We start from the raw sequence: 11,406 nt of genomic DNA on the forward strand, positions 1-11,406 counted from the left end.
GGCCACTTTTCTTTGTCGAGTGTTGGATTGGCACTCAGCAAAGCCTTTGCTGAGTGCCCGATAAACTGCACTCGTCAAAGAGGTCTTTGCCGATAAACTGTTTACCGAGCGCCCTTTGCCAAGTGTAACACACGGCAAAAGCTTTGCCGAGTGTATATCGTCCTTTGTCGAGTGCCTCAGGCACTCAGCAAAGAAGCCGCCTCCGGTAGTGTTGCCTCCGAAAAGCCAAGTTCCATGCATGGCGTCGCCACGCACACGATCGTCGTCGGAGCTGGACGATGACACCATCATAGACATGCTCCTCCGCCTCCCGCCGGAAGAGCCAGTGCACCTCGTTCGCGCCTCGCTCGTGTGCAAGCAGTGGCGCCGTGTCCTCTCGCTCCCCGACTTCCTCCGCCTCTATAGGCTCCACCACCGAAACCCTCTGCTGCTTGGCTTCTTCACCCTCTGCTCCTCCGACTCCCACCTCGGGCCTTGCTTCGTCCCAATCCCAACCATGGCAGCGGGAGCGAGGCCCCCCTCCTCTTCGGTGGCCGCAGCGGCTGGGGGAGCACTCGCGATCGACCACTGCCCTTGGCTGGTCCTCGACTGCCGCCATGGCCTCGTCCTCCCCCAGCGGCGATACATGGCAGACGATGCCCATGCCTTCCTTGTCTGGGACCCCATCACCAGTGACCGGCACGAGCTGCCCTAGCTCAAAACCGCCTTGAGGTCGCGGTGGTGTTGTGCGCCGCCGCCGCTGCGACCACTCGAGCTGCCGCGGCAGCCCTATCCTTGTGCTCTACGTTGACGTTGGCCTCCACCGTACGCCGGCCGGGTGGCACACGCGTGCGCGCGTCTACATGTCGCAGCTCTGCGCATGGGGCGCGCCGGTTCACTTGGACCTCCGTGGCTTTGATCATTTCCACCAGAGCCGTGCCGTCGTCATTGGATACCAGGTCTACTTGTTCCAGTTGTTCTTGGGTGACCAGATCCTGAAATATGACCTGCGCAGGCACTGCTTGTCTGCGATTGACTCGCCGGGCTTCTATAGCAAGGATACCGACGTCGAGCTCATGACAACCGAGGACGGATTGCTTGGGCTCGCCGGCACTAGGCGTTCTACACTTCACCTGTGATCGCGAACGGCGAATAATGCAGGGTGGGAGCAGTCCAGGGTCATAGATCTACGGACGATGAAGATATCTTCACCTGCTGGCGCTGGGAATGACGACAATAGTAGTATCATCAATGGTGCAAATGTGATTGGTTTTGCTGAGGGTGTGAATGCCATCTTCGTGGGCACAAATGCTGGCACATTCGTTATCGATCTCAAGTCAGAGCGCGCAAGGAAGATATGTGACACTTGGATCGACAATCCGTATTCATGACGTTCTACTCTCCGGGTATGCATGGTACATAGGTGTATATAGTAAAGCCCCTTTCTTGTTTGTAGTCATCCTTCCTGTGAATATATGGCCTCTATGTTCTGAACTTTTCCGTATATATGACCTATATGTGTATATGGCTATATATCTATGTTCTGACCTTCTGATAGATAGTAATTTGTAGATTTTAGTTGAATGAACACACATGCTTGACAAATTGAATATATGACAATGCAATGCCAAATGTAATTATTCATTTATAAGGTTCAACTAACCTTTTCATGGCCAACACTTTAATTTTATGTTGCTAATATTTTGTCACTACTATAAATAAATCCCAACCTTGTCAATTTTTTGAATTGCACTGATCGATGATAAGACATGCATTAACTCATTTGTAACGTTAATTAGTATATATAAATGACTTTTAACTTGTATATGTGCTTGTTACTTTCCAGATTGGGCTTGTGGAAAATCGCCATTGCCAGCGGAGATGGACTAATAAACATTACTAAGATATAGTTGGCCAAGCTGAATCTGCCGCTGTTGGCATGTTGCAAAGCTGAGATGCTTTTAAATGTTCATTAGCGTTATGTATGGTAGCATTATTCATTTCTTTGAGTTGAGGGAATTAGTCATGACTGGTGGTTTATTTACCAGGTCTAATAATCAAGATCCCCCAACACTAGAAAAACTTGACAGGATTCTTGTCTCCAAACATTGGGAAGATGTTTTCCCTCTTGCTGTGGTTAGGAAACTGCCTAGGAAAATCTCTGATCACAACCCTTTGGTCATCCCTCAATACTAGAAAATTTTGATCTAGGCTGGCTCAACAATCCTGATTTTAATACACTAGTTGGGAAGATCTGGAGTAAACCATGTAAGGCCCCATTTGGCAGAGCTCCCAGAGCTGATTCTCTGCTCCAGCAGAAACTCGGCCAAACAATTTTTTTAGAGAGAAGTGATTCTCTGTTGATTCCGTAAAGTGATTCTCTAAAATGGACTAGGAGGCTGAGACTGAAAAAGTAGTTTCTCCTGATTCTGTGAAGTGATTCTCCATCTTGATTTCAAGAGTTTATGTTAAAGAATAAAAAAGAATCACTTTTAGCCACAAAATCACTTCTATCAGAGAATCAAAATCAGATGGAGCTCTATCAAACAGGCCCTACCAGATCTGCCTTGGATAGAATTCAACAGAAGTTGAAACTACTCAAACAATTCTTTAAGGGATGGGGCCACAACAAACAAGGGGAAACTAGAAAACTCAGGAAGGAGCTTCACATTGAGCTAGCTGCTTTAGAAGAGCTGGAAGAGAGCATGAACTTAACAAGTGAGCAGATATTTAGAAAACACTGGATTTAATGTGAAAACCTTAGATTACTAGAACAGGAAGAATTATATTTTCTCCAAAGAAGTCATGAGTCATGGCTTCTTAAAGGAGACAGCAACACTGAGTATTTCCATAAATGTGCAAATGGTAGAAAGAGGAAGAATACCATTATAACTCTTCAGAGTGAAGGAACATGCATTGAAGGAGATGACAATTTATTAAGACATGCCTCTGAATACTATTCTGAGCTATTTGGTCCAGTACCTCAGCACGATATTCATTTTTTTTTTTTTGAGGGATCAAGCACGATATTCATTTGGACCCTTCAATCTGGAATAATTGTTACACATTATCTGAATCAGATAATGAAATCCTTTGTAGCCTTTTTCTAAGGCAGAAATTAGTGTTGCCTTATTCCGGATGGAGAAAAATAAAGCCCCTGGCCCTGACAAGATATGTATTGAGTTCTTTCAGAAATGTTGGAGCATTGTCAAATCTGATATTGTCCAACTATTTGATGAATTTCATAGCAACAAAGCTGATGCCAGCAGGCTAAATCATGGGATCATTACCCTTCTGCCAAAGATTGAAGAAGCAAACAAGATTCAACAATACAGACATATTTGCTTACTCAACTGCCTATATAAACTGATTACTAAAGTTCTTACCATTAGAGTTGAGCCTTATGCTAATATGTTGATTAACAATGCTCAAACTGCCTTTCTCAAAGGTAGAAATATTCTGATTGGTATTATGTGCTTACATGAGATTCTTCAGGAAACTAAGAAGAAGAAAGAAGTTGGAATTATTTTGAAACGTGATTTTGAAAAGGCATATGACAAGGTAAATTGGAAATGCTTATTTGAGTACATGCAAATGAGGGGTTTTAATGAGAAATGGAGGAATTGGATTGCCCAAGTAGTCACTGGTGGGACTGTTAGCATTAAAATGAATGATAAAGTGGGATCCTATATCAACAGCTACAAAGGGGTCAGACAGGGAGACCCCCTGTCCCCCATTTTATTCAATTTTGCTGCTGACAGCTTAACTAAGATGGTAGAGAGTGCTGAAGAAAGAAAGTTATTCACTGGTTTGATTGATCACATTATCCCAAATGGAGTAGCTATATATACTATAATACGCCGATGACACTATTGTCTTCCTCAAACATGATCTTGAGGGTGCCAGGAACCTGAAATTACTTCTCTATATGTATGAGATGATGGCAGGATTGAAGATAAATTTCAGTAAGAGTGAGGTAATTGTGATCAATGATGATGATAACTGGGGACAAGTGTATGCTAATATTTTCAATTGTCAAATTGGCTTGTTTCCCATGAAATACTTGGGGGTCCCAGTAAGTCCCAGCAGACTTCACTTAAGTGATTGGGCACCTTTGGTATACAAAAGTAACAAAAGACTACATGTGTGTGTGTGTGTGGGGGGGGGGGGGGGGGGGGGGGGGGGGGGGCACGATGTCAATAGCTGGAAGGTCCACATTGATATGCTCATGCCTTAATAATTCACTTATCTCCCAAATGTCTGTATACATGTGCCCAAAACAATTTATGAAAAAATTAATAAGAACATTCTTTTGACAAGGTGGTGGGACCAAGAAAAAATACCATTTAGTGAGATGGGTAAAATCTATAGAAGTAAGAAAAAAGGTGGTCTTGGAATCAAGGATCTAAGGAAGATGAATGTGAGCCTGCTAGCCAAGTGGTGGTGGAAATTGGAGTAGGAAGAAGGGTTGTGGCAGGATATTGTTAAAGCAAAATACCTTCACAACAAAACAATTCAATCTTAACTGCTGGACAAAATACTCACGGCTCGCTTGACTCGTGGCCGGCTCGACTCGGCTCGTTTTAACTTTTTTCACAAGTTAAGCTAGAAGTCTAGCTCGCTGTTTTAACGAGCCAGCTCGCGAGCTGCTCACAAGTTGAAACGAGCTGAGGCCTATCGGCCCAAGACCATGAATCCAGAAGATGATGATGCTGACCTAGAAATGTCAACCTATTCTATTGGTATGTTATCTTTATTTTCAGTTGTTTCATATTGATTTTGATTTTATAATTGTCGTGGTACTTAAATGTTGATTTATGGATTGTTTTACAGGGAGAAAATGATGATGCTGACATTGAATTTGTGGACTTTCCTAAGTCTGTGGTGGCAAGCAACTAATTAGTACTTTGGAACTGCATGGATCATGGATGGACCAACTATGTTGCATTGTTGATACTTTTGATGAACCTGATATGTATTAATCATGTATGGTTGCATAATGGTGGACGTGACCTTCTGGAATTAATGTAGCATAAACATTATAAACATGTGTGTCCTATTTTTTGGTAGTAGCTCGGGAGCTAAACGAGCCAACTCGAGCTCGCTAACGAGCCGAGCTGAGCTGCCCCTCTAGCTCGTAATATTAACGAGCCGAGCCGAGCTGGCTCGATATCCAGCCCTACACAGAGCCACTGATTCCCCTATTTGGTATGACCTTCTTAAAGTTAAGGAAGTATACCTTCAGGGTAGGGGGGGTTTGTATTCAAAATGGGGAAAGAACTAGGTTCTGGTGTGATCCTTGGATTTATGATAAGCCTATTCTATATATTGCTCCCACCCTGTTTATTCTGTGTGATAAAAAAGAAGTAAGTGTTGCTGAGGTAAAAGAGGGCAGGGTCCAAATATCATTTAGAAGATGGTTTACAGATGAGCTGCTTTTATGTTGGAATAAGATCATGACTGATGTTGATAATTTTCTGCTTCAGAACTCAGAAGACCAAGTTCTTTGGCAACTTGGCAAAAAAAGGTGTTTTCTGTGAAGTCCTTATACCATGAAATAATTTGGAAAAGCAAAGTACCACCAAAGATAAAAATTTTCATCTCGTTGATGACCAGTGATGCTATATTAACTTAGGACAATCTTATTAGGCAAAAACTATTGATCACTTGTTTTTTTACGTGCCCCATTGCAAAAGTAGTTTGGGGGGTTATTGCAACTGTGATTGGCGCCACTAACATATACCCACCTCCATTTCCTGATGTTGGGAATGGTGTGAATCATGGCTCCCACTGGGCAAGAAGTTTCATTTGTGGGGTGTGTCGGCCGTTTGCTGGGCAATCTGGAAAGACCGAAACAGGGCAATGCTTCGACGGAAAGACTATAAGAAATCCAATAGAAATTTTATGTCATGCTGCAGCTTTTTAATGTGTTTTTGGACAGGTCTCTATGCTGAAGTCGACAGAAGGATGCTCATCAATGGAGTAAATACCATGCTCAAGGTGGCGTCTAACATTCTCCTTCCCCAGAATCCTGCTGAAGACCAGTACAAGCGCCTGAAGCAAGATGATCGTCCAGATGGTGGCAATCAGAACTAGCGATGGAGATGCGGAAGGATGGACGGAAAGCATGGGTGCAATGCTCTGTTGTCTAGCTGCTATCTTTGGAGTCTTATTTTGGCCAGCGTGGCCCTGGGGATCTTCTGGTCTGTAATAACCGGTTACTTCTTTCTTAGCCTGCTGATTAGCTTAAACTGTGGGTGTGTCTTAGAGGTAGTAGTTTTCTGACTCTAAGACAGAGCTCAGATCTACTAGGAACTGTCTCCTCTCTGCTCTTCTATCTTAGCAACCCATGTATTTCTGTTTCGCTGAAAATGGAAATGGGGCCCGTCCTGTTTTGGAAAAAAATATGTTTGGTAGCAGTGGCGAAGTAGAGCAAATCAGAGGACTTATAGATGTGTAGACTTGAGCGGCTACTATGATGAAAAATTGATCTACTCAATGGTAATCTATTTTTCCTGGTACATCCACACCTAAGATGATGTATATAGCTTCGCCACTGTTGAGTAGTTTAATTTCTTGTATTTCTTTTTTCGAAAGCGTGCTTAGCACATGCTTCATTAAAGGAAGTGAGAATCAAGGTACACAACCCGAAGGCCCGGTTGGCGAGTTGCCATAGGCGCGACGGGTAGAACACATACAAAGATCACCGGCTCGAACGGTAGAGCAGCAAGGTCGTAGTGCTGTCTAGACTAATTGTGCGACAGAGAGCTAGGGGAAGCCCGCTAGGCAGTAGGCATGAAGAGCAGCGTGAAGCTCCAGAAGCCGGCCGCTATCCAGACGTTGGCTTCTCCCTCTCGCAGGTGTCTAGTCCGCGCATGCTGTCTGGCCATTGAGCGAGCGAGCGAGGCTAGGCCTAGAACATTCGCCTGAAGTTCACGGTAGAGCTCCAGCTCGCCCGGCGACAGTGAACAGGACTCTTGCGCGACGTCGAATTCGTAGATGATCAGCCTAGCTGCGGCGAGCTGCAGCCGAATGTTGCCGACCCGAGTGGCGCGCCAGCTGTGTAGGGCCTTGGCCAGGGCGCGTAGCTTCTGGTCGAGGCATCTGCAGGCGTCAACGTTGGGGTTGGGTGGCCCCCAAGCCGCGCTGACGGTGTCCGGGAAGCCGTCAACCTTGGTCCAGTACGTGTCGAAGCGGAAGCGTGGTCGCGCCCAAGGTTCAGTGTTGAGCACCAGGAGGAGAGGAGCGTGGTCGGAGCAGTCCGAGGAGAGGCAGCGGAGCTGGTGACTCGAGTAGCGCTCGAGCCACTCAACTATGGCGAAACGCACGGTCTAGACGCTCGAGCGTCGGCTGATCCCGGCCGTTAGACCAAGTGAACAGGCGGCCCGAGAGGGTGAGCTCCTCAATCTGCAAGTCGTCAATAAGGCTCCGGAAGTGGCGCATGAGTCCCCGGTGTAGCCTTCCACTATTTTTGTCAGATGCCAAGTAGATGACGTTGAAGTCTCCACAAACAAGGCAGGCGCCGGGGCAGCTTGCATGGTTATCACGTAGCTCCTGGAAGAAATCCGGCTTCCCAGCTCTCGTGGCTGGCCCATAAACATTAGTGAGCCACCAAGGTTCAGCGTGGCCATCAGCAGGTGACAGCTTCACAGTGACAGAGAAGCGGCGAACGCAGGAGCTGGAGACACTCCAGAGGTCTCGACGCCAGGAGGTTCTTGCCCCTCCGGCCACGCCGATCGCAGGCAAACAAGCAAAATCAAAACCGGCTTCCAGTAAGATCAGTGTTCATGGAGGCAGACAAGTTGGCGACTTTGGTTTCCTGAAGACAAACGATGGAAGCTCGCTGTTGCTCGGCGACGTCACGCACTACGTTGCGGCGCGCACGGTTGTTCAGGCCGCGTGCATTCCAGACTAACAGGTGGTTCGTACTCATGGTAGAACGTTGTTGCGACGTATACCGCGGTGCTCGGCCAACTGCGCTATAGCTCCAGCCTCGCCACGGTCCTCGCCCAGCGTGCGCCGCGCATGGGGAAGATCTCGCGCATGGCCGCCCTTTTCGAGGTAGAGACGGACCCACCGAAAGCTTCGTGGAATTGGGATGCAATCGAGTCGTCCAGCGTTCCCGTCGCCGTGTGGTCCGGACGCCCAGCCCATTTGTTGAGCAGGACGCGACGCGCCTGCTTCTCTGGCTGCGCGTCACGGAAGGCCGACTTGGCAGCCAATCGGTCACTGCGATGCAGAATCCAGTCATCGTCGACGATCTTGGCTGTCCGGGCGCGCGGTGGGGTGCAGACCAGGGGCTCCTCCAGTGGCAGCTTCAGCGATTCAATGAAGGAGGCAACCGAGGCTGCAGTGCGTGCGGCAGGCTGCCCAACAGGCACATCTACCACAGGCGGCAGCGGGGCGGAGGTGTCACCACCCTGGTGGTTCCTAGGTGAGGCGCATACCGTGGCAGGCTGCACAGCAGGCACATCGGCCATAGGCGTCGACGGGGCGGTGGTGTCATCGCCCTGGTGGTTCCCAGGTGAGGCGCATACCACTAGCTGGGGAGTCTGGGCATGCAGGGCATCGTTGAGCATGTCCGCAGCCAGTGCTCTCGTAGGAGAGTAAGCAGCACCTGTGCAAACCCAGTTCTGCTGAAGCTGCAATTCGAAGATTTCATCAACGACTGAGGGTGAAGTAGGTGGTCGAAATACAGAGGGGCTCCAGTCCAGGAGCAAGCAGAGGTCCGCTGGCGGTGAGGAAGGGGTCGTCTCAGCTAGCGTCACCAGCTGCACCGACCATGGGGCCTCGAGAAGAGATAGGTCTGAGCCCAAAAGGGAGCCCAGGAAGCCGTGTTGCGGCTCAACCGTAGGGCCGCCACCGAGGAGATGGGTGTCATCACAGAAGTCCTGAAGCAATGGGTTGGAGGAGATATTGGCCGCTGGTGTCTGAGAGTGCTCTGCGTGTTCCAGCAGGAGTGGCACGGGCTCCAGGTCGGCCGAGTATCCGGCAGTGTGTGCTGCGGATAGGGAACGGTTGCGTCTGTGGTGAGGGGGGGTCGGACCAAGCGAGCGGGGTCCGACCACAACCCGTTCGAAGGAGACAAGCGGACATCTGACGGAGCCGACGGTGATGCACTGTCGCGGCATGAAGGTGGTCTCGCGTCGCCCACCAAGACGTGGAGCATCATCATTGGCGTCAGCGAACCTGTGTAAACGAGGTCCGCGCGTATAGTCACCGCCTCGGTCCATGCCGGGGTGCCAGTCGGTTGAAGTTGCTGTCATCCGAGTCGTCGTCGTCCGGGTCGCCACCAGCGAGCCCCCCCCCCCCCCCCCCTCCGAAGAGGCTGGCGGCGTGTTCCAGTCTTGGCATTCGACGAATGCGAAGGCGTACCCGATAGCATAGCCCCGAAAAGCCATGGAGGACGGTCTCAGTCCACGCAGAGGTCGAGCGCATCACCAGGGATGCGAGCCCTAGGCTCCGGGATGAAGATGGACTCCTCGTCTGAGATAAGCCGCGGGTGTAGGCACCAGGCAGCAACAAAGAACTCGCGGTCATCGTCCACTGGGGCCACCTCTGGTGGTGCGGGCACAATCTAGGCGTACCCCCGGCCCAGAATTGTCTGTGCCACCACGACAGAGCGAGCGTGAAGGGGAACGTGCGTCATGCCCACCAGAACTCTGTAGCGGAAGGAGCTGGCGGACACGAGCGAGGTCCGCCTCCACCAGTGCCAGATGAGGCGGAAGGGGGGGTTGGGCACCCTGGTGTACAGCACCGCCTCCAAATCCTGGAGACGTGAGAATCTGACGATGAAGTCCTCCGGTTCATGAATCTGCACCGTGGCGTCAACGATTCTAAGGTAAGTTGCAAGATAGTCGCGCATCATCGCAGGGGACACTTGCGGCCTGGTGCCGGCAATGACGGCGACCAGAGCCAGGCCGAGGTCACACTCTGCGGCCTCCAGCTCCGTGGAGCAAGGCACGACGACGAGGCTAGAGTGGCGTCTTCCATCGCTTGCTGATCGTCCTAGGAATACTGTCATCAGTGATGGGTTCCTGGGCAGGGGGCGGCTCTGGCACTGAAGTGTCTAGGAGTCGGCGGAGCGCAGCAGTGGGGGACCGATGTCGACCTGCCGGTGGAAACCGACCGGGCGGAGATCGTGTCGTCGGAGCCCGCCGGCCGTTCTTGCCTAGTCGGCCGGCCCTCGCCGTGCCACGGCGGGGAGCACCGTCGGAGGACCGGCGTCGCTTCCGGGCACCCAAGGGGGGGAACGGACAGTCCCGCAACCCATGGCACGCGCTGCCACAGTTGCGGCATTTGGGAGTCGCAGCCGCTTCCGTGGAGCGTCTTCCGGATGATTTGGTGCCCGTCATTGGAGGGAAGGGGCAGTCACGCTGCCGGTGGCATTCGCTGCCGCAATTGAGGCACCTGGTGGGCGAAGAGCAGGCTGCTCTGAGGTGATGCCTGCTGCCGCAGTTGAAGCATTTGCCGTTGAGGTGGGTTGGCACCAGGTCTCGGTTGGCGTGGTGGTGTGCGCCGGCGCCATCGTCGGCGGCTCTGGACCTGGAAGTAGCCATCAGCGTCCAGAGCCCCGGAGGCGCGCGGCGGGTGGGCGGCCGTTGAGCGAGTTCGGCGGCGGGCGTCATCCACGCCACGTTGGCCCGAGAGGTCAGCGGGGGACCTTCCATCGGGGTGTGGGCGACGGCGGGCGGCGGCCATGAACTCGCCAGCGATTCGACGCCGGCGTCGGCGGTGCGGGCGACGGCGGCTCCCCCCGGCCGGCGTGGGCTCCTTTCCCTTGCCTGCCGGCGGCGGCGAGTCCGGCTCAGATCCGTCAGAGGCCTCAGAGTCGGTGAAGGAGAGCCTCGCGCCGTAGCTCCCAGAGGCAGGGGAGAAGGGCTCAGCGTTGGGGTTGAGGCCTGGGGAAGTTGGGTCCGGTCCGCGCGGTGCTGCCAACGAAGGGCGTAGCGTTGGGGTTGAGGCCGGCCGCGGCGGCGGGCTCCTCTTCTTCCACCTCATCTGCCCATGAGCGCCGTGAAGAGGACCCAGGCTCCATGGCTAGCAGTGGATCTGCAGGGGGGAAGCCGAGATCCGGCGACGGCCGCCTCAGCGGGCAGGGGCACGGCGGCCAGCTGTCCCGCGGCGGAGTAGATCTGGGCGGAGCGGGGGGAAAATGTGTCGCGGAGACGAGGAACAAAAGGGTGCGGCTGGGAGGGAGCAGACGGCCGCGGAGAGGTAGGCGTCGCCGGTGGGAGGGCCGGCGGCGGGGGGGAGGGGGTGGACGGCGGGGCCGGGGTGCCCGCCGGACTTCCGACACGCGAAGCTTCAACAACGTACTACGCGTAGCTTCCCACTCCCAGACCTACCTTCTCTGAAACGAAGTGTGAGCTGCATCTTCCTCAATAGGCTGGGTCTACCCCAACGGCCACTCCTGCCTCCCACCTT

General features: G+C 51.8%; 1 protein-coding gene across 1 annotated transcript; it reads left to right on the plus strand.

The window, feature by feature from the left end:
• Positions 1-238: 238 nt before the first annotated feature.
• Positions 239-694, plus strand: LOC136547948 (uncharacterized). The gene has a single exon (XM_066539626.1). It carries the CDS (start codon positions 239-241, stop codon positions 692-694), a length of 456 nt encoding a protein of 151 aa, XP_066395723.1.
• Positions 695-11,406: the final 10,712 nt, after the last annotated feature.

Source organism: Miscanthus floridulus, chromosome 4 (genome assembly GCF_019320115.1).
Source record: "Miscanthus floridulus cultivar M001 chromosome 4, ASM1932011v1, whole genome shotgun sequence".
Classification (NCBI taxonomy): Eukaryota; Viridiplantae; Streptophyta; class Magnoliopsida; order Poales; family Poaceae; genus Miscanthus; species Miscanthus floridulus.

What these genes read in the sequence shown, in the direction of transcription:
- LOC136547948 (XM_066539626.1), top strand. Translation starts at nt 239, where the DNA reads ATGGCGTCGCCACGCACACGATCGTCGTCGGAGCTGGACGATGACACC.